The sequence below is a fragment of the Schistocerca americana genome, chromosome 2 (assembly GCF_021461395.2).
Source record: "Schistocerca americana isolate TAMUIC-IGC-003095 chromosome 2, iqSchAmer2.1, whole genome shotgun sequence".
NCBI lineage: Eukaryota > Metazoa > Arthropoda > Insecta > Orthoptera > Acrididae > Schistocerca > Schistocerca americana.
This window is the reverse complement of record NC_060120.1, coordinates 308436471-308461296: the sequence shown is the minus strand read 5'-3', so window position 1 is coordinate 308461296 and position 24826 is coordinate 308436471. Positions and strand designations below refer to the sequence as shown.

The 24826-nt window shown below is 38.3% G+C and overlaps 1 protein-coding gene across 2 annotated transcripts in view; it reads right to left on the bottom strand.

The window, feature by feature from the left end:
- Positions 1-24826, bottom strand: part of LOC124594694 (sialin) — a 302311-nt gene that overhangs the window by 60794 nt on the left and 216691 nt on the right. For both annotated transcript variants that reach the window (XM_047133061.1, XM_047133060.1), the window contains 3 exons: positions 18517-18734; positions 4008-4157; positions 3799-3931 (listed from right to left, as the gene is read on the bottom strand). In XM_047133061.1, the coding sequence (XP_046989017.1) occupies positions 3799-3931; positions 4008-4157; positions 18517-18734 (501 nt within the window). The remainder of the gene's footprint in view (positions 1-3798; positions 3932-4007; positions 4158-18516; positions 18735-24826) is intronic.

The following is a 24826-nucleotide window of genomic DNA, read 5'->3' as shown; positions in this document are numbered from 1 at the left end:
GAGATTAAGTGAAAACAGACATATTATACAGGGTGGTCCATCTGAAGTTTCGGATGAGATTATCTCGGAAACTATACATCGGGTAAAAATAGTGGGTAAGACAAGTTCGTAAGCTCAAAGGGGGACATCAAATGATACTACACGTGACCAACAGCCCCCGCACCCTTGGGTGGGGTGGGAGGCAGCTTTTAAATCTTAAATGGAAACCCCCATTTTTTATTGCAGATTCGGATTCTTCGTAAAAAAGTAATCAAGTTTTGTCTGAAACATTTTTTAAAACCATTGACAGATGGTGCTAAAATCGAGAGAAACTAAAATTGGCAAAAAAACTCCAATTTATTTAGAATTATCTGAGAAAGACACATCAAATCGATAAAAAATGTGCATCAGTTCTTTTGTTGTGCTAAATTAAGCTTTTTTTGTACAAAATGTACTGTATCCTACTTTTAGTGTTACCCAGGAACAATGACATAGACGTAGTAGAATGATGTTCCCATGGGGTGCTTCATTAGTGTGGGTCCCCTTGCCTCTCACAATTTGGGGTGCTTAATTAATGGAATTAGCCATGTAAAAATTGTCCAAAATTATCCCCATTTGCTTCATCAATCGTCTGCAAAAGTTGTCCACAGTTTTGAGCAGCACATCCCCTGGTATGGTTGGACACACTCTTCAAATGCATTGCTCCATATCATTTCGTGTTGTGGGCTGTCTTTCCAGGAGATGTTAGGTCTGGCGAACGTGAAGGCCAATGAATTGGTCCACCACATCCTATCCACCGACCAGGGTACCATAAATTTAAAATGTTCCGCACATTTTTAGAATAATGGGGAGCTGCTCTGTCCTGTTGGAACCACATTCATTGCCTAGTTTCCAAATCAACATCTTCCATTAGCTCCAACAAATCATCACGGATAAGTTGTAAATAAGATTCCGCAGTAACAGTTAACACAAGTAAAGAGTTTGACAGAGCACTGAAAGACCTGAGTCAAAACAAGGCCCCCGGAGTAGACAATATTCCATTGGAACTACTGACGGTCTTGGGAGAGCCAGTCCTGACAAAACTCTACCATCTGGTGAGCAAGATGCATGAAACAGGCGAAATACCCTCAGACTTCAAGAAGAATATAATAATTCCAATCTCAAAGAAAGCAGGTGTTGACAGATGTGAAAATTACCGAACTATCAGTTTAATAAGTCACAGCTGCAAAATACTAACACGAATTCTTTACAGACGAATGGAAAAACTAGTAGAAGCCGACCTCGGGGAAGATCAGTTTGGATTCCGTAGAAACACTGGAACACGTGAGGCAATACTCACCTTACGACTAATCTTAGAAGAAAGATTAAGGAAAGGCAAACCTACGTTTCTAGCATTTGTAGACTTAGAGAAAGATTTTGACAATGTTGACTGGAATACTCTCTTTCAAATTCTAAAGGTGGCAGGGGTAAAATACAGGTAGCGAAAGGCTATTTACAATTTGTACAGAAACCAGATGGCAGTTATAAGAGTCGAGGGTCATGAAAGGGAAGCAGTGGTTGGGAAGGGAGTGAGACAGGGTTGTAGCCTCTCCCCGATGTTGTTCAATCTGTATGTTGAGCAAGCAGTAAAGGAAACAAAAGAAAAATTTGGAGTAGGTATTAAAATTCATGGAGAAGAAATAAAAACTTTGAGGTTCGCCAATGACATTGTAATTCTGTCAGAGACAGCAAAGGACTTGGAAGAGCAGTTGAATGGAATGGACAGTGTCTTGAAAGGAGGATATAAGATGAACATCAACAAAAGCAAAACAAGGATAATGGAATGTAATCTAATTAAGTCGGGTGATGCTGAGGGAATTAGATTAGGAAATGAGACACTTAAAGTAGTAAAGGAGTTTTGCTATTTGGGGAGCAAAATAACTGATGATGGTCAAAGTAGAGAGGATATAAAATGTAGACTGGCAATGGCAAGGAAAGCGTTTCTGAAGGAGAGAAATTTGTTAACATCGAGTATAGATTTAAGTGTCAGGAAGTCATTTCTGAAAGTATTTGTATGGAGTGTAGCCATGCATGGAAGTGAAACATGGACGATAAATAGTTTGGACAAGAAGAGAATAGAAGCTTTCGAAATGTGATGCTACAGAAGAATGCTGAAGATTAGATGGGTAGATCACATAACTAATGAGGAAGTATTGAATAGGATTGGGGAGAAGGGAAGTTTGTGGCACAACTTGACCAGAAGAAGGGATCGGTTGGTAGGACATGTTCTGAGGCATCAAGGGATCACCAATTTAGTATTGGAGGGCAGCCTGGAGGGTAAAAATCATAGAGGGAGACCAAGAGATGAATACACTAAGCAGATTCAGAAGGATGTAGGTTGCAGTAGGTACTGGGAAACGAAAAAGCTTGCACAGGATAGAGTAGCATGGAGAGCTGCATCAAACCAGTCTCAGGACTGAAGACCACAACAACAACAACAACAACAACAACAACAACAGTAACATTTCGGTAAAAAAAAATACAGTCCTATCAAGTAACCGTTTAAAATTCCACACCAGACCATTAACGACCATTTGTGTTGATTGTAAATGGGTTTGTGCCAGTATGGATTGACAGGGGACCAATAATGACAATCATGACGTTGTTTTTGAATGTGGCTTCATCGGTGAACATAACATATCTAAAAAAATTATTGTCACCTCTTATCACTTCCAAGGCCCATTGGCAGAAATGCACGGGTATTTGCAATATCTTTCAGCGTTAATGGCTGTGTCAGTGTGATGTGATACGCATGCTATTTATGTGCCTTCAAAATCCTCAAAACAGTTGATTTTTCTATTCCAGTTTGTCTCTGAATTGCACAACTACTCATTTCTGAATCCAGTTGAACACAGGTAAGAAAGGTAAGGGTATGAGTGTCATTTTCATTGTATTTGCGATAACAATGTGGATTGTGCATGTATCCACTTCGAGCTCGTTGAGTGCAATTTCGAATAATGTTTTCGCTTGGATTTTGTGTCTGGGAAACTATCTGCATACAATTGCGCAGCTGCAGCGTAATTGTCATGGCATTCACCTAAAATTAACATCATATCAACAATCTCTGTAGGAGGATAGTGAGCCGTGTTGCACTAAAGAATAATTTACTTTCATCAGTTGATGTTTACGGTTCAAAACCAGAAAGTGAAGTGACATCTGATCACATTGCACCGACATTTATACTGAGCCACAGTTCGCAGTTTGGGCATGGCAGTGCCACAGTCGGCTGAGTAATGCAATTGTGAAGAGTTCCCTAATGAGATTTTAATACCATTCCGCATCCCTCCATCATAAACTGTGGTGGGTAGGATACATTTTGTAAAAAAAAAATTAATTTTTCTCTATTTTAGCACCATCTGTCAATGGTTTAAAAAAATGTTTCAGACAAAACTTGATTATCTTTTTATGGATAATCCGAATCTGCAATAAAAAATGGGGGTTCCCATTTAAGATTTAAAAGATGCCTCCTGCCCCACCCAAGGGTGTGGGGCTGGGGGTCACGTTTATTATCATTTGATGTCCCCCTTTGAGCTTACGAACTTGTCTTACCCACTATTTTTACCGATGTATAGTTTCCTACATAATCTCATCCGAAACATCAGATGGACCACCCTATGTATGAGGTAGCGTATGCTTATGCGGCAGTTGTGACTGAGACAATTTAGGTAACCGTGATACAAGGAGCCACATTTGTATAATGCTCATAATATATTATGGTACATAAATGTATGTCTAAATCAACCAGCAACCTTAAATGAAGGTGAACATAGGTGTACTCACATATTGATGTGGCAATCTTCCTATAACCAGTTTGTGAAATCACACCCTTGTCTTCAAGGGCTTCAAGTGATTTGCCCAGAATTAAGGTGAAAAGCCACATGCAGAAATAAGGGAGTGCAGATAGGCCAGCATTCTGAAAATGAAGTATTATACTGAATATACAACAATGACTGGTTTGACAAAACAACATTATGTGAAAGGATTCTTACCTTTTTAATTGGGAAGTGCAAAATATGCTTCATGTATGATGGCAGTTGCATCAGCAACATGTACCAACCCACATTGCCACAGAAATGACACACAAGAATGGCATAGAAAGGCATTGAAGTAAACATTGCTTTCCATGGAACGTGGCGTGTCTGCAAGAAGAAAAAAATAGTTCATATGATAGCCCATTGTACCAATTATTTTATCGCTGAAAGCTCCTCCTGCTAGTTTATTGTAAAAAAGATGCGTAAATCTAACATAAAAGTCTCATACACTGATTTCAGTAAGCCATTTCATAAATAATGAAAGTAAGTACTTGATAAAAGCATTAAATACATAGTAATTAATGTAAAATTTGGGATGGATTTCTGAATTTTGCAACTTTTCTGGCTTGTGCACGTGGGAGCGCTATATGCAAGATATTCTTCATTCCCGTCACCCACCCAGGCCTCAACATTCCCTATCCCCCATCTCCAGTTGCCTCTTATGCCCTTCTTTGCTCCCACTCCAGCCTCACACAAGCCTTCTATCCCCCCAGTAAACATAAATAATCCTTTCCCCTTCTCTGCCACCCCACCCACCCCTCTCCACAACACAGCCTTCCTACATTGTGTCTAGCAGCCTACTATTATATCCCTGCTACGTTCCTGCACACTGTCACATGCAGCACACAGCATCTTCCCCTGCCCTTAGCCTTCTATGCCTTCCCCTCCTTGCTCTACATCTCTTCTGTAAACCCCACTACCCACCTCAGCAAAGATCACTAATTTCTGCTGCCAGGAGCCAGGCCTTAGCACCAGGAGATGACAGTGATCATATGTGTGTGAGTTGTGCATGTACGAGGGTCATTCAGAACGTAAAGAATGTTTTGTTTTGACACGTGACCACATCCCCCACCACCACTGACCTTGGTACTCATCTGCTTCAGTTTGTCAGCTGCTACAATCCATTATGGTTGCTTACTGCTTAGCTGTGTGACTTTAAAATGTGTGACAAAATGGATGATTGTTACCCACTTTTTACATGTGCAAAAAGTCCAACTCATCAAAATTTATGCACAGATAATGATGGTGTATGGTAATGTGATGAATGTAGTGTCAGTTTGGAAGTGGTGTATCATGTTTAAAGGTGGACAGAAGAATGTTCATGCTGAAGAAATTACTCAGACCGGTTCTTACTGGTGTCTAATAGACTCAAAACAAAGATCCAAGAAGATAGGCATTTTACAACTATCGCTCTGCACTCATTCTTCCCAGACATTTCAAGAACTGTGTTGTATGTGCAGAACTGGGCTATAAAAAAATGTGTACCCTGTGGGTTCCTCGAATTTTGTCAAATGAACACAAAACTAAACAAATGGCAGCTGCATTGACATTTCTTAATTGTTATGAAAAAGGTGGCGATAAAATTTTTGAATCACATTGTCACTGGTGATGAGACTTGAACACCACACAAAAACAAAGTGCCAGTCAATGGAATAGCATCATTCACAATCCCCGAATGAAACTGAAAAAAGCAAAACAAATTCTGAGCACCAGAAAGATTGTGGCTATGGTGTTTTGGCATCTTAAGGATGTCCTGCTCATTGACTACTATGCCTAGAGGTGAGACCATGAATTCAGCGGCCTAGCGTCAGACACTTCGATGACCTTGCTGCACCATTAAAAACAAGGGACGGGGACTGCTAACCAGTGGAGTCATCCTCTTTCACAATAATGCATGTCTGCATTGAGTGGGATTGATGCAGAACTAGCTTCAAATATTTCAACATCCACCATACAGTCCAGACCTAGCCCCAAGTGATTATCACTTGAGATTGGTTTGATGCAGCTGTCCATGCTACTCTATCCTGTGCAAGCCTCTTCATCTCTGCGTAACTAATGAATTGATTATCAGTTATTCCCCAAATTCAAGGATTTTTTTGAGTGGACAGTGCTATGGAACTGACGATGAACATAAAGAAGCCATTAATCAATAGTTTGACAACTTGGTGGCAACTGAGGATGCAGAAGGCATAGTATAGGTGGTAAAGAGGTATGAAAAGTGCCTAAATTCGAACAGTGACTATGTAGAAAAGTAGCATGGGTATCACATTGTATATAAAACACATTTTTGTTTCATTATATCAAAAATTTATGTAGAAAAAAATGTTCTTTACCTTCTGAGTGACCTTCATATAAACGTGTACATTTTTCTGAATTGATGAAGGATTTTGTCTTATAGTTTAGCCTACTTTTAAATGTGCCAGCACGCCATTCAATGCTTCTTCTCTGCGGTGAATATCGATTCATCCTAATTCATACTGTTGGTGATTTACATGATTTTTTTTTCTTTATGTATTAGTTCTACAACCTCTTTTCGGAGCTACAAAATTCAATAAACAGAATAACAGATACAAGTCGGCTTAAGATTACAGTGTTCCAAAGGATGCATTTTGTGCCACTTAAATATGTCTGTAAATGATGGAGTGAGGATTCCTGCATATTTTTAGGACTTTACATATCAACGTGCATGAGAATACTTGTCACTTGAATACATTATTTTATACAATTGTACTAGTGTTTCAAAACTTACTAAAAATAAAATACCTAATGCAAAGCAGTTCGCATCCTGTGCGTAAAATCTAGTGCAGGGAAATACGCAGGACCATTCTATTACTGTCATTGCTATCCTAATGATGAATAACTGCTTTAGCCTGCCTGTGCACAGATGTGCATGGCTATTGATGAGATCTCCAGTTCAAAGCCTAGTTTGGTACAACTCTCCATATCCAGGGTTGCCACAAGTTTCCCCAAGTCAAATTCCCTGATATTTCCCTGATTTCCAGACAAGTTTTAGCATTTTTCCCTGACAAATTCTGAGATCTCAAGGGTAAGTAATGGCATAAGTTGATGAAAAAATGTAAGGACTTCTGTATTTCTAAATGTGCAAGCAAAAATCTTAAGTACTAACATCAACATCCTTTGTAATTAACTGTTTTTTAGATAGAGAAAGCAAGCCAAATGGTATATATGTTTCATTAAGACCAGTGATGTTATTTTATTTCAATAAAGCGAAACACATTTGGTGACAACAACACACATTTTGTTTGAGTCGTGAGACAGATTTAAAATACCGTTACTGCTTTCAGAAATAACCTAAAAAAAAGTAGGCCTCTTGAAAGAAATGTATAAGGTAGGGAAAAGTTGTGTAAACCAACACTATAGGTGACTGCCAATAAAATGTTTGTTCTACTACGTTTGTTATTGTCGGTTGTTACCCACTGTGTTATGTCTATTATTCTACAGGTACTGCATTATTTTGCTTTCAAGAAATATATGAGTACATAGTGTATAAACTGCCAGCGACTGCCACAATTTTCTTCTCCTTATCATCCATACTTTCTAATATATAAACTACTTTCAATGTGCCAAAATGTACTAGAATAAATAAAATAAAAAAAATAAAAAAAAAATACCGCACTGTACAATGTACATGCAGCGAGACAGTTGCAGTTCCTGCAATCCATCGCCCATGGCCTCTGGCCTGCTGAGGAGCACCACAGCCCTGGGTCCATGGATAACCATGAAACTCCTCTACGCCACACACAGACATACCCAGCCTGCGGGCAGATCCGTGAGACTAGATCTGACAGGTAGGGCCTGCACATTTGTGGGAAACTATGCGCTTCAGATCGGCAAGGCCAATCCGTTAAAAATACCCCCAGAAATGGCCTGCAGTTTTGGCCAGTCATGGAAGTCCACTCTTGTGGCCAGCTATTCATGTGTCACAGACACAATGTTGATGAAATGAGACTGTGGTGATCACCCACACAACAGATAACTTAAGCAAATACTCTGAGAATTGATACCAATGAGGATAGGTAGCAATTCACCATAAAGATACTCTCTGAGCCTTAGACACGCACACAGAAAAGACAATCACACTCTCACAACTAAATTTTTTGCCATAGCCTTTGTCAGAAAACGAGGGTGCACACACATTCACACAATCACTCAGACACAACTCATGCACACTGACTGTTGTCTCCAGCCACTGTGTCAAAAAGCTCTGATAATCAGATCCAAGCAAACCACTCCTCATGCCTCCCCCCCTCCTATGTCTCATTGGCAGTTGCAAGTAGTGGTGGCAGCACTGACTGCAAGGTCAGGGGGGGGGGGGGGGGAGTGGGAAGGGAGAAGTAGTAAGAATAAGAGAGTACAGAAGCGGTGCACATACTCAACTGTGCCCTGCCAGCGACAAAGCACGACATCTCAGTAAACAAACAATTTCATGCTACTGAGGCAAAAGCAAAATTTTTCCAGTTTTTTTTTTCTGATATGTTTGAAATTATTTGATTTTGAGAACTTGTGGCAACTCTGATACTAATCAATCCTGCATTAGTCTTCATCTCTGTGTATTTACTACATTCATCCAATCACAATTACCACTGGGGAGTATATGTATTGCCACACCAAAATGTAAGAATCCCATGGTACCTGAGGCTTCTCCATTATATCCAGATGTCAATGGTGCACAATACTCTTATTGCACACTTCTCAGTATCTCCACTATATGGTGAGTAGTAACTATCCTTATCATAATATTGTTAGTTCTGAAGAATAAATACTTTTTTCACCTTAGTTGCAATGCTTCAGAAGATAAACCATAAGACAGAACTTAATGAAAGTATTCAAGCAATCCTGTCTGAGACATATTTCTGAGTGCAGAGCAGGAAAAACTTAGGTTCCAAATGCTAGTGCACCTCATTAACCATCTGGTCCACCAGGAACTTTGCACATTGAGTCTCATCCAGTATATGCCAACTAATCTCTACTTAGGGTACCTGTAAGTATTTTCATTTGTTTGGAACTGCATAATAAGAGTATTTACAAGCTTAAAGGTTAAGTTGTTGTCTGTGAGCAGTTGTATGCCTGTTCCATTATTCTCCTGTTTGTGTCTGCTATGGATGTATTTCAGCCCTTTAAAGGTATCCTTGTGTCATCAATAAACACAGTGTTTGAAGAGTTCTGCAATGTCCTCAGTGAATTGTTTACATAAACCAATAACAGGAGTCAGTCAAGTACTGATTCTTGTGGTGCACCGTATCTAATGTTTCCCAACCCTGAATTTAATTTTGTTCTTGTTGTACCATTTACTAATGTGACCTGACTACATCCATGCAATATATCCTTTAATGCTATAACATTTTAGTTTTCAAAGCAGAAATTTATGATCTACACACTCAAAGGGCCTTGTCAAGATCACAGAGATGCCAACATGGTAATTTTTATTATTTGGCTCTATCAGAATTTAGTGAGATCATATATTGGCTTCTCCATACAGAAGACTTTACAGAAGCCGAACTGAGCTGTTGTTAGAAGGTTATTCTCAGAAAGATGGTTCAGTATTCTGTTCGAAGCTACCTTCTCAAAGAAATGTTGTGAAGATGGAAAGGAAATGAGATTAGGCCATAATTCAAGGTCAGTCACTTATCTTACTTTTGTATATTTGTGTTACTACTGTATACTTTAGTCTTTTAGGAAATACACCTTGATTCATTGAATGGTTACAAAGGCACAAGATTTTAGTACTGCTGATAAGATACCGTCATGGCCAGGAGAGACCTACTGCCTTTTGTGATCTCTTTCCAAGATGAGTTGTCAAACTGACAATTAAAATTAGTGAAGAACAGCTAGACCACAATGATTATTTTATTTAAAATGACTAGCTTTAGAAATTGTGCTTATTACATGACTTAAAATAAGGTAATTTATACTTATTAAAATCAAAAAGTCATTACCCATCAGCTAAAGTTGACAATGTCCAGAACAGTCAGGAGACCCAAGTCACTGAAGCTGCTGCTGTTGGATAGGCAGGATTACATTATATAGATCTGGTGAGGGCATGTTTGTGCTGTATGATGTCAACTTAAGCCAATGAGGAATGGTCTACATAAATTACAAAAAACGGATGTTCATCTGAGTAAGTTTTTTGGATATGTTTTCGATGAACCGTTCTTTTGTAACCCTGTAAGCTTTGGTCTCTTCTGTAATCCCACGGGTAGTATCAATGCATGACCCCGTACTATTAATACACTTTGTTACACCTATGTCCAGCGGGTTCACTGGAACAGTATGTCTGGCCAGCAGGCTATGTGAACCCATCAGCTGGCCGTTTTAAGACAGAGCTGGCCATTTTAAGACCGAGCGACTACAGGCACACTCTCACTTCAGTTTGATAGCAAAAATTTATTCCTCTCTGCGGCTGACTGAAGCACTGACGACAACTCTACAATACAGTTGTTATATCTGGATATACTGTGGACTGATTATGTTATTTGTTCATGACACCTGGGCCTGCTTGGGATCTGTGTATAGTGACATCCACTTAACATTATTAAGTTCTAGTTTGGTGGATTGTGATACCATTTCAGCCAAGTGATTGATTTCAGCCATGCCTATGAGTTGTACCTGTCACCATAATTCAAGTTGTGTTTACTCTGTTGTCATATGCATTCCTGGAAAATTCACAGGATCAACAGTTCTTATGAACCATGAGTCACTTATTCTGTGTTTCAGTGCATTCAATGAAGTGTTAATAAATTACTTTTGTGATCTAAAGTGGGAAAACAAAAGTCTTCCTCTACAATTTTTAACCCCCCCCCCCTTTTTTTCCCAAGCTTTCCGCCATCACCAAATTAACTGTTCCTTGGTGCCTCAGAATGTGTCTATCAACCTAGTTCTTCTTTTAGTCCAGGGCTCTTTTGTCTTCAATTTTATTCAGGACCTATTCATTACTTATTCAGTCTGCCCATCTAATCTTCAGCATTGTTCTGTAACACTGCATTTCAAAAGATCTAGTCTCATCTTTTTAACATACATATTTCATTTCTGTCTAGATTACAGTCCAGACAGATACTTTAAGGAAAGATTTTCTAATACTGTAATTTACATTTTGTATACGATACTTGTGCTGTGTTCACACTAGGATCAAAATTCACCAGCTGAGCTACACGAAGCATATAGTCTGATATGACACAGATTTATATCAGCAACAGAACTCTGCACTAAGTCTGGTAATTTCAGCAGATAGAAAGCACAGAATGATGCTGGAGAAAAACATTTGAAATATGGAGCATCCATAATGTGCTTGATGATATGCAGCCCACTTTAGCCCAAAGACACTGATTCAGTTGGCAGAACAAAGATGCTGAATATCTATCTACACATGAACAGGTATAGCTGCAGGGTGTGAGATATCAAAAGATCAGATGCTGTGACTGAGCATAAGCTCGATGGCACTGGGTGAACATATGGTGTCAGCCTGATGAAGAGTGGCATCTCTGGGTCATTCTACTTTACCACACCTAAACCTGAACAAACTAAAAATTGTGTCATGTAAAAACTATTTCCAATGGAAGGGTTCCCCTCCACAATGTTTCACCATTATGCACCTATTTCCTGACAGCTTAAGTGGGAGGAGCAGATTTATACCATAGGCATTATGATCACCAGACTAGATCTCATTTCTTTCTGTGTTCTCAAACATGTGTAGACATTTGAGATACCTCAAAGTATTTCCCAGATCCAACCTATGGTACAAATGGTGCTCACAAAAAGAGATTTTCTGAAATACTGTAACCAACCCTTCTCACTCCTGGAAATCCCAGAACAATTAACTCAGCTGATTGAAATATGAGTCCTTGTCTTTCACTAGTTTGTTCCCAGTGAGCCTGTTCTTGTGAGAAGCAATCATCTCTGATATGGGTGGTAACAGTGACTGATGTATTTTAATAACAAATCTTTATTTAAAAAACATTACAGTGTCTCTTGTTTCCCTTCACTCTGATGATGATGATGGTGATGACGATGATGATGATCTTAACATTCTGTCTTCCTTGTTTCTCCTATTCACAAGAATGCATTAACACCTTGCAGCTGATCAGTTTCACAGACAAATGTAGTCTAGCTCAGCACAAAGCCTTGAGGAAGGCCATTCGCAATAGTAGCCAAAATGTTGGACAGTTTTATATACTGACAATGCAGTCAACATCCCAGAAGAATTTTACTGGCAGTGACAATGGCCACGGAAGCTTTATGCTTACCAATGCATCAAAGCCCACAAAAAAGCCTTCATAATTTCTTGAGGAATAATTACAACATGATTAAAACATATCATCACTTTTCAACTCAGTCTACATTTTGATCAAAGGAAGTGTGTCCATGTTTTATTAATATCTGAATTGTACATGAAAAAATATTCAGATGGACTCCATAGTTGCTTATACAACAAATCTTTCACTTCAGCAACACTTCATAAATTCTTGCCACTAACGTCTCCTAGAAGGGTTTACACTTGCTAGAGCAGCAAAACAAGTAAGATGTGTTTGACATTCAAAATGAAGATTTCCAAGTTTTTGCAAAGTTAATTCCCATCAGAATGGTTCTTTTTAATCTGACTGCAAAATTCAAACAGTTGTCAAGTCAATGACAATAAGACTCATCGTCTACTGTGTACCTCTGATCATACAATATTACAGGATTTCCAAAAGCAGTGAAATATGTAAGTCAAATACAAATTTTCATAGATTTAGTTTAAAAAGTGATTGCATAATGAAATATTTCCTTAAAAACATTCTTCCCCTCTTTCACCCCCTTATGGTTTGAATTTCCAAAAACAGCGAAACATTTTTTTTTGAAAATTTATAGCTGAGAAGCCAAATTCAAATTTTCATAGATGTAGCATTAAAAATACTTCACAATGAAGTATTTTCGTAAAATATTTCATCCCCTACTTCTTCACCCCATGGGGGTGGAATTTCGAAATATCCCGTTTTAAATGACACCTATACCACAAGACCAGCACCCTCTCGAAATTTCAAGTTTCTGTTGTTAGCGGTTTGGGCTGAGAAGTGATGAGTGAGTGAGTGAGTCGGTCAATCAGTTGGAACACTGCCTTTCATATATTAAGATTGTGTATAATCAAGATACACAGTATGTATTATAGAACAGCAGTATGTATTTAAAATGTTTTGCAGTATTTAGAAAGTTGTCTTAATTTTTATGTAGCTTTCCTTGTAAGAATGTTACATGTCCTGTAAATGTACATTGTGAAAGTTTGTTGTATATAAAAAGTAATGATTTTCTCTTACAGTGCAAAATTGTAACAGGATATATTATCTGAGATACTGCAATAATACAATGTATTTATTTAATTAACTTCCAAACTAAAAAATAAAACTAGTGGTATGAAGGACTGGAAGTAATAACAAAGAAAAAAAATTAAACAGAGTAAAAATAAATTAAACAGTTCACTCAGAAGATAAGTTCACATAGAATTCCCGGTATTTTACATTGAGGTAGTTCCACAAATCCCCAATTTTTTTCTGTCCAGAGAGGAAGAAGCTCTTTATGCACCAAAGGAAACCTCATAGCAGGTATAGGGATGTTAATTTGAGGCTGATTTTCTCTTTGTGTTTTTAGCAGAGAATGACATACCCAAAGTTCAATGACATTATGACTAAAATGCAGATATACTGTATTTTGATCATCTGCCTTGATATTCAACTACATAACGAGTAATTTTCCAGTTTGAGTCACACTTTGTAATCCCTTCAAGGACATTGACAACAACAAAGTATTCTGGATCATTTCCTTTATAATGAGAGATGTACTTAAACAAGCTTCAGGTGTTACACATTTCCATTCATAAGTAACCATTACATCCAGTACTCTTATTTTTTTCCCCAGTTAATGCAAAAGTATGGTTCCAGGGAACAAAGATACGCCATGAAACAACAAATTTTTGCCCTATTGTTACAACATGTCCTTTCAAAACAAGATAGTTGTCTAAAAGTATCATTGTCCATTTGTTGTTTTCCCAAATCAATGGCCAAACTAAACAAATTATTCTATATACAATTCTTATGTTATAATGGTACGCATGTCAGCATCAGTAAAAGAAAATGTAATGGTGTATGCAGATGATAAATCCCTCATTATAAGCAGTAGCTCAATAAATGATATAGAAACAAGAACTATCATGGACATAGAAAGGGCAAATGGATATTTAAATGAAAACAAAATATTTGTAAATCAAAAGAAAACAACTTACATGGAAATACTTGCAAAGTGAACAACAAATGAAGTGGAACTAAATATAAGATTTTTAGGCACATTACTAACAGAAGTTGACAGTTACAAGTTCCTGAGATTAACAATAGACAGACTTATGATCTAGTAAAATAATATGGAAAAGATCAGCTCAAACATAAGTAGCAAAGTATTTTTGATAAATAAAATGTTCCACACTGTTTATGTACACTCATGCTCATAAATTAAGGATAATGCTGTTACATGGTGAAATAATGCTCTGGTGGGCAGTTTGCGGGTTTAAATCACCTTGGGGTATGACCATGCAGTGCATTTGACCTGTGGTCATCGCACGGTGGTGCTGGCAGCAGTCCACATATGTACAGGTGTGTTGGTGCCTGTCAGAATACGGTGCAGCGAGTGAGTGTGCAGACATTTTCAGACGTGCTAACGGTGACTGTGTGTTGAAAATGGCTCAAAGAACACATATTGATGATGTTATGAGGGGTAGAATGCTAGGGTGACTGGAGGCTGGTCGAACACAGTATGCAACCAAGTGTGATCTCAAGATTATGGCAATGATTCCAGCAGACAGGATATGTGTCCAGGCACTACAGTACGGGACATCCACAGTGTACAACACCACAAGAAGACCAATATCTCACCATCAGTGCCCGCAGATGGCCACGGAGTACTGCAGGTAGCCTTGCTCGGGACCTTACCGCAGCCACTGGAACAGTTGTCTCCAGACACACAATCTACAGATGACTGAAAAGACATGGTTTATTCACCTGGCAACCTGCAAGGTGCATTCCACTGACCCCTCGTCACAGGAGACCCCGTAAAGCCTGGTGTCAAGAACACAGTACATGGTCACTGGAACAGTGGTCCCAGGTTATGTTCACGGACGAGTCCAGGTATAGTCTGAACAGTGATTCTAGCCAGGTTTTCATCTGGTGTAAACCAGGAACCAGATAGCAACCCCTTAATGTCCTTGAAAGGGAACTGTATGGAGGTCATGGTTTGATGATGTGGGGTGGGATTATGATTGGTGCACGTACACCCCTGCATGCCTTTGACAGAGGAACTGTAACAGGTCAGGTGTATTGGAACGTCATTTTGCACCAGTATGTCCACCTTTCCAGGGGTGCAGTGGGTCTCACCTTCCTCCTGATGGATGATAACGCATGGCCCCACCGAGCTGCCATCATGGAGGAATACCTTGAAACAGAAGATATCAGGCGAATGGAGTGACCTGCCTCTTCTCCAGACCTAAACCCCATTGAGCACATCTGGGTTGCTCTCAGTCGACGTATCGCTGCACATCTTCAAACCCCTAAAACACTTCAGGAGCTCCGACAGGCACTGTTGCAAGAATGTGAGGCTACACCCCAGAAGCTGCTCGACCACCTGATTCAGAGTATGCCAACCCATTGTGCGGCCTGTGTACGTGTGCATGGTGATCATATCCCATTTGATGTCGGGGTACAGGTGCAGGAAACAGTGGCATTTTGTAGCACATGTGTTTCAGGATGGTTTTCTCAACTTATCACCAATACCGTGGACTTACAGATGTGTGTTGCGTGTGTTTCCTATGTGCCTATGATATTAGCACCAATTTTTTGTAGTGCCACGTTGTGTAGCACCACATTCTGCAATTATCCTTAATTTGTGAGCATGAGTGTAGATCACTGTTAGATGTACTGTGTGTGGCAATGCGCACCCAAATGTTCATGCCTGCCACTCATTTCTCCTAGCAGCAGAAGATGCATCTGCACATACCCAGAGTTATATTCATAGCTAACACCCTACTAGCATGGACTTTCTCCAGCTGCTTCTTTGTGATATGTGGGTTTTCCTTGGCAAAACGTGTGGCTGGAATGTTATCCCCAAGGCTGACACTCTTCTTGTAGACACTGAGCAAGTGACTCTGAATGTCACCACTGAGTGATATGTAATGTTTAATCATGTGACAGATAACTTAACAGCTTGCCACACAGTGCTGCTAGATATGTGAACGAGCAGCCAGTAGACCATGTACTGGAAAGTTGGCCTCATGTGACCACACAGTGCGAGCATTGTAGGCTACTTCTATAGTCAGCAAGAACAGTCAGCCTACCCTTCTTAGTTGTAATTGGGCACCCAAAGTGCCCTTTCCTAGACAGTTATTCCATGAACTGCTTCTTGATTACCACTACATTAACATTAGTAAGGATGACCGCCCCCCTCCTCCAAATCTCACCAAACAGTACAGATTGCATGCCCATGCGAGTGTGTTTGAGAGGCCTCACAGGCTCTCAACAAGTCACCTACCCAAGTGCATGTGCCTATTAGCACATGAAGTAATGTCATTGTATTAACGCTTTGCATGAACTTATAGTTACATTCATTCACAGTCTGATGTAGTTATTATTGAACATTGCACCCCTTTCCTTTGTGGGAATATAAATTCATGTAGATATGACCCACTTAAAACACTCAGAGAGTAATATTGTACATAGTGTTTTCAGCGTGCAGTTGCAAATCATGGAGAGAGGTCTCATGCAATGCACCGGTTTTGTTCTCTGCTCTGCAAATGTGAACCTGTAATTGGGCCTTAATTTCAGTCTGTTAATGGTATTTTGTTACAGGTCAGCACACAGTGACATGACCATTGTACATGTGTCTTTCCCTAGATTTTGCATAACTCTCGGCAACATTGTTGGTGGCATGCCTCCATGTTAATTTGTTATATAACCCCTGTGGTAGATATATCTTATTCAATAAATACTGTTTGCATGTCAATGCATTTATTTCGGTTTTCATCTTTCCATAGCACATGCTCAGTCTTCAGCAATCTGCTTGTATGGTATTTCTAACTATGCTAGCAGGTGGAAAACCAAATTCCTACATATTCCATTCCAGATTTATCATACTGTATAATAATGTTGGGTAGGGCAGAAAATGTGCATATGAACAGACTGCTAAAAAAAGGAAAATAAAATCAGATGTACTGGAAGGCTATCACCAAGCAAGTCCTGTAAACTCAAATTCAAAGAATACAAAATTATTACTTACATTATGTATATATTTGAAACTATCATGTACCTCAAATTAAATTGTACACCAATGCTAAACAGTGAATTATACAATTACAGAATAAATGTAAAAGATGACTGTCACATCAACAGTATCTGACAACAACTGGCTGATAAAGACCACACTAGAGCAGTCTACTTATTATACAACAGATTACCAAGCAGTTTAAAAAGTATAACAGCACTACCAGTGTCCAAAATAAAACTAAGAGAGTACTTAAAAACAGCATGTTTGTACAGTGTTAAGAAATATTTTTAGACCAGTCCAAAAGAATTAGAAAATAATATCTTGAGAACTGCTAAATACACTGTATCAGTGAAGAGTAAACATAAAAATTTTTCTTATGTCTCATCCATTGCAATAGAAAGGAGGAGGAGGAGGAGATTAGTGTTTAACGTCCCGTCGACAACGAGGTCATTAGAGACGGAGCGCAAGCTCGGGTGAGGGAAGGATGGGGAAGGAAATCGGCCGTGCCCTTCCAAAGGAACCATCCCGGCATTTGCCTGAAGCGATTTAGGGAAATCACGGAAAACCTAAATCAGGATGGCCGGAGACGGGATTGAACCGTCGTCCTCCCGAATAGAAATTGAAACTGGTTGCTTACATGTATCAAATTAAACTAATATTGAAATTTTTATACTGCCTGTGTTTTCATTAATTATTTTACATATGGGTATAAGTCTATTGTAAATAATAATAGATGTGCTCAAAATGTAATTTACCTTGTACCTGTAATTGTAAATGTACACTGATGTATCCAATATATATCTAAACAGGAATAAAAAGATGAATAAATAAATAAATATGTAAATAAATAAACAACATTTTTGCATGTAACACTTTTAATATAGTTCTTTTTTTCCAGGCATGTCTTTACCAACTACAGAAATGTAAGATTTTCTACAGCTCCTCATACTTTTCTTGCCAGTCTGGTTCCAATTTGGTGGATCCATTTTCCTTTCTATGCTAAAATTTAATGACACAATATCCTTTGGAAAGAAACTTACATTAGCAACACCCATCATTTTCACTAATTTACTATGTTCTTCCAGGATGGTCAACATTACAACAACAAATAGCTCAACTTGTTGACAGAAAAAAGATACCTGTAGCTATGGTTGCATGTCTCATATGATGTACCACTTTATTCCAGTGGAAACACAACTTTGCCAAAAATGTTATATACAACCTTCTTTGAGGGAGGTCTTCATTATTGTCTATTATTTCTCTGTTGTGTTAATTATAGAACAAACTTCAGTTAAACTTTATCGTAATTTGTGAGTAGCATGTGAATGACATTGGCAGCCTGGTAATGTCATGCACTACAAAAAATCTGAAAACATGGTATAGCAAAACTTACTGAATGGTGTACCCTGTCACCAGTTGTATCCATTATCATATTCCTCTCCTCCTCAGTGATGAAGTACTGTTGTTCAGGAGTGTCTTTTATGAGGCAGATCCAGAGTACAAGCCAGATTGAAGCTAGAGCTCCCATAATATAGAAGACCCATTCCCAACCTAAATAGCCAGCAATGACTCCAGATAAGGGGAAGGATATCACAGTACCCAGTGCTGTACCTGCAACAGAAGTAAACAAAGCTAAAATGTTAAAAAGACAAATCACTGATTAGACTTGTAAAATTAACAGTAGTGTGTTTAAAGATGATCTTATACTGGATGCACTGAGCAATACACAGGAACATAAACAAGAAATGGAACACTGTGATTCACTTTAAAACCTTGTGGTTTTCTTACGGGAATGTGTGCCCACAAAACTCGTTATACTGTCCCACAACTTACTTAAATTAACCACTTGTGTCAACAGAATATTGCTGTGTACTATTGGCCAACTGAAAAGCCACAACAGCAACACAAACTTCATTGAAAGGAGTCAAATGAAGAAGAAGATTCCTTGCAAATAAGGCCAATTGACAACTATCAAGTACACTTCCTGTGAGAAAACTGATGAAAATGGTTGTTTTTCTTAACTGTGAATGATGAGATGGAAATTTCTTCTACAAAAATGATAAATAAGTTTCAATAATCATCTGAACAAGAAGAATTAGTTGTTAAGCTAGTTGTATTTTTTTGTAGATCATTCATATCATTACTAATGTGGAAAAAGAGAATATTCTGGCTATTTAATTAATCTGCTTCTGTATACTGAAACAAATCATTTCTAGTCCATTTTCAGCACTGTAGTTGAAAGTTGGCTTGGCCAATTTCCAGTGAATGGGAGGAAGAGGGTTTTGTTCAGCTTGAAGAGAATCAGCTGGATTTTCCCTAATCCTTCTAAACAGTTGGCTTTACAGGGAGAGAAATTTCCAAAGATGAACTTTGCAGAAAGGGTTCTTAATGTTCTGTTGAGGGAAGCACTTTTCAGGTGTGCAGTAAGCAGTAACAGGGGAGTGGCCAATAACAATGCATACTTTTCGCTGTTGGTTTCTGACTGGCAGAAAGGCCAATGTTTTAAAAATTTTGTAAAATGATAGGGTGATCACAAAATAAGAAAAGTTGGCCCTCGGGCCTCATGAAGTGTAGAAATGGTGTGCCTTCTGAGACAGAGATTGTGTCTTTATCGTGTATATCGGAAACTGGCAGTAGGTGATCTTTCTCGATCAACCAAGTGACTGAGTTCAATATGTAAGACTGAGAGAACTCCGAAGGGCATTCCTGTGTGTGGACTGTGATTTCTGCTTAGGCATTTTCCTTTTGCTCTTTGCAAATGGTGAGGAGTAACTGTGAGTGGTGAGAAGTTTTACGTGTGCACTTTTATAGTAAAATAAGGATTCTGAGCAAACATCAAGATATTTGCTAGCTGGAATTGGTGGTTAGAGAAAGAAGTGACAGACTTGGCTAGAGTTATCTGATGCTAGTAAACTTCATCCATATCCCTGAAAATCTGAGAGGGATGTTCATGAGTAACCTTTCCCTGTTGACACTGAACTCAGTAATTATCAATGGCAGTTGACAATAGGCAGTATGAGGTGATTTATTGAACTGTTAGCAGTGAACATTTCCAATCCAGCGGTCACATATAGGAATCTTATCTGAAAATAATTACATAATGTTTGACTTGTCGAATTTACACCTGTCTTGCAGGCCAAAACAAGGCTCGCAACCCTTATTTAATATGACTGGATAGTGTGCCACAGTAGGCAATTAATCCAGGTCCACCAAAAACATTTCCAATTATATCCATGGAAACAGCTTGTCGCGTCATTGATCTTGCATGCTACACTTCTATAAGAATATGTGGATTCTGGCTAAGGTTGCGAGTGTGCCTTCTCATTATATCACAGAAGCCGGAGAGTAGATGGAAGGAATATTTCAGTATGGTTGCGTTCTGATCATTTCGTGTCGAGTTCACATAACAAGATATTTAGGTTAATTACACAAAAGTGTGTAGTTATTTTTCACTATATAAGTTAAAAATTTTTAAATATTAACTTTTCTATTAAATAGAATGGTGCTGACTAGAACACACTTTTCCAACTTGTATCCAAATTTACTTTGTTATTTTATGCTTGGTGTTTTAGATTGCTAAGGGAAAATCAATGATTTTGATACCAGCATTATTTACTCCTACCTGTGCTTGTGTCAGTTTTAATTAAAATTAATTAATGTCACTATTTTCTTTTATAATAATAATAATAATGGACTTCATTGTTTATTATGAGTAGAATAACATAGTGAAATTAAAAGTTGTATAATATGTTGATGCTGGACACAACCTCTTTGTAAAACTGATACAAATGAATACCATTCCTAATTACATTAATACTATATGTCCATTGTTCTCAATAAAGGTTATGATATAAGGGGAAGAAAAAAGGTTTATGCATTAGGTACAAACTCAGTCCAGGCACCTTTTGGATGGTAAAATAAGAGCAGTATAAGAGCGACACTGCATTTGTTTCTGAAAAGATGGAAACTCAAATAATTATGAATAGGAATTAGCTCCTTTCTAAACTTTATTAGATAGTTCAGCTGTAGAGTAAATTATGTATGACTTAGCCTGATTAAATGAGACCCTGTAAATGTTAATACTATGAGTTAAAATGAACAGTAGCTTGTCAGGCATGTAAAGTCTAATATTTTAATCACACAACATGGAAAAGTACAGTAATAGTAATGTTAGTTCACTATTATAAAGTGGATAGTTGAGACAGATAGGAAGACCTCAGATCTTGTAGCCACTCCAAAATAGTCATTTAATTCATCTCCATTTTATTGTCTTGTCTACAAGATTACTGATGCCCCTCATGTAATGAGAGGGGATCTACTAAAGTCCATGAAGCATTCCGTAGATGCTCTCCACACTGCAGGCGTTCACCAACTTCGATCTGAATGCAGCAATGTCTATGTTGGTCAAATCGGGGAACAGATTAACACTCACATAATGGAGAATGATCTTTAGGACACAGGAAATCTGCAACAGCTGAACACTATCTTTTGAACTGTAACAGTCTATCAGTTTTCAGAAGCTCTTCCTCACCAGACACAGATGCAACAGTAGAAAAATGGAGGCAATTGAACATGGACCTTGGTTACATATTGCCAACGGTCCAACTGCCAGTGACCCCACTCCAGAGGGACATGTATGTTCAGCAGACAGCAACTCCTCAAGACCAAGATTCAACAGCAGAAATAAGTGACCACAAGAGAATACTACATGGCATCAATGTCTTGCTAGCTCTGGGTACAAGCTGCCATTGTGTGCCCATCATCTACCAGGGCAGCACAGGAAACAGACTTTTGTACAACCATCCCTCCTCAGATGTCTTCACTTTGAATTGCCCAATTAAATTCCAGGATTGTGATGTCCAGTGTCACATGACAATCGAAAAAGGATGGTATGTATGAGAGATCACATCCAGAACCCAGCAGTTTGATCATCCTGAAGAAAATCATTGTAAAATTAATTAAAATATTGGTTTTATAGTTATTTTTATGGTTCAAAATTAGGTGATCAAATACCCAAAAGGATTTTATTCAAATGGACACTGACCATGAGAGTCTTCATACTATGCCTTATACTTACTGTCATGTTCTGAGTTCTTATGATTGTCTATCAGAAATGTTGACGTTAGTCCACAATCTACATCTCAGTATTTTCACATAAACATCATCCAGATAGCCACAAGACATGTGAAGGTGCAGCGGAACCGACTAAGCAGTTTCTATCGATTACCGCCGGTGCCGTGGTGGGGATAGCAGTTGCACGTGGTCTGCCTTTGTTCAGTCGTTGACCCCATTTCAGAAGCCAACATGGTCTGGTTTTGCTGTTTGCACTTATTATGAAAACAACAGACCTGTGATCACTACACAATGAGCTTTTCGGTGACAGTTCAAGATTCCACGCAACAATGTCATTCCTAATGCAAACACAATTCGGTCTTGGGTTCAGCAATTGGAGGAAACTGGTAGCACACTAAGAATAGATACACATGGCCAACGCAGATCTATCAGAACACCAGAAAATGTGCAGCGGGTGAGAATAGCAGTTCAACAATTGCCACAATGTTCTGCTCGACAACATGCTGTTGCATTGGGGATTTCAGACCGCAGTTTGAGAAGGATTCTGCAATGAGATTTGAAGTTCCATCCTTTCAAAATAATGATTGTTCAATAATTATGCCCAGCAGGCTATGCCAACCATCAAAATCTGTGTAAGGAAATGCTTGCTCAGATTCCTCCGAATGCAGCTTTCTTTGGTAGTGATGAGGCACATTTTCAACTTAGGTGTTGCATGAATAAGGAAAACTTTCGGTACTGGGCTGAAAATAACCTGCAAATTATTCAAATTATTCATGAAAGACTCCAACATTCTCCTAAAGTGACAGTGAGGTGTGTCATATCACAATTTGGCATGGTAGGCCCTTACTTTTTCGAGGAGGAAGGAGTGACCGTGACAGTGAGTTCCATACATTATGTTTCAATGTTGCAAAATTTTCTGCAACCCAGAATGGACAAGATTGTTGAAGAACATGGACTGGGGGACTTGTGGTTCCAACAGGATGGAGCCACTGCTCACACAGCTCGAATTTCACTTGATGTTTTGAGAGAAATGTTTCCGGGACACCTCGTCTCTTTGAGGGATGATGATGAGTGGCCTGTGCCATCACCAGATTTGAGCATTTGTGATTACTTTCTTTGAGGATATTTGAAGGAACGGTTTCCAAAAGGCGCCCTCACATCCCACCATAGTTAAAAGAGCGGATTACTGATGAAGGAATGCCATACCCCGCAATATGCGTGCAACAGCTGCTCGAAACTTCAGGGATCGTCTACAACAATGTGTTGATGCTAATGGTCGCCATCTTGAGGACATTATTTTCAAAACTAAGTGTATGTAAAATGGTATATTGTACTAATTTATAAAATAAAAACATTTTTTCTCTATACATCCAGATTTACTTTTTATTGCTCCTTAAAACTGCTTAGTCAGTTCTGCCACACCCTGCACATTAATGGGTGCACATGGCAATTTTCACAGTTATGATATGAAACAGGTCCAGTCATTTGTGTTAGTCCTGAAGGAACAATAACATATTACTACATAATATTTGGAAATAACAAGCTCCCTATCATCACAAATTAAATGACAAAAATAGTTTAATATTGCTTTCACCCTCTTTCTTTATGTTAATAATATATATCTTGGCTATAGTAATCAGTGATGGGTACAGACTAAAAGAATTTTTCACAAGCACTGCAATTCAAAACACTATGCATCGTTATAATTTAGGGATAAATACTGATCAGCAGAAATATGTAAGTGTCTTTTAATTGCACGTGTCTGCAATTTAACATGTCTTCTTTACAGTTAAGTAGCAATCTGTCTTTTCCTACATTGTTGAAATATTACACTAATTTGATATAACTTCCATGTGTACTAGCAGTCCAATTGTTTCCACACAAAGCACAGTAAAAATACTCTAACTTGTGAATTTATGTTAATGTTTATCTTCTTGGTGGCATTAAGGTGACAAATTTATGAATGTTTTTCTTAGGCTAATAACACAACAAAAGAGCTGAAAATACAAAACAGATTTTAAATAGTTAGAATAAAATTTTGTTGCGTTACATAAGTTTACAACAGAACTCTCATTGTACACAAAATACAGGCAGCGATAAGGAAGTATGCCTAACAAGTAAATACAGTCTGTTATGACTCAACTGTGCAGTTTTAAACAGAAATATGGGAACAAAACGTAATTTCGTATTACACACAGAGAGTGGACAAAAATATGGAAACACCACAAATACAACACATTACCAGGCCTACTACACTGTAGGAAAACCATTGGCATATAAAAAAGCTTCCAGTCATAAGGATAAACAAAAATATTCCAGTCATATGGATAAATAAAGGTATTGCAATACTCTAACATGTTAATTTATGTTAATGTTTATCTTCTTGGTGGCATTAAGGTGACAAATACAAAACAGATTTTAAATAGTTAGAATAAAATTTTGTTGCGTTACATAAGTTTGCAACAGAACTCTCATTGTACACAAAATACAGGCAGCGATAAGGAAGTATGCCTAACAAGTAAATACAGCCTGTTATGACTCAACTGTGCAGTTTTAAACAGAAATATGGGAACAAAACGTAATTTCGTATTACACACAGAGTGTGGACAAAAATATGGAAACACCACAAA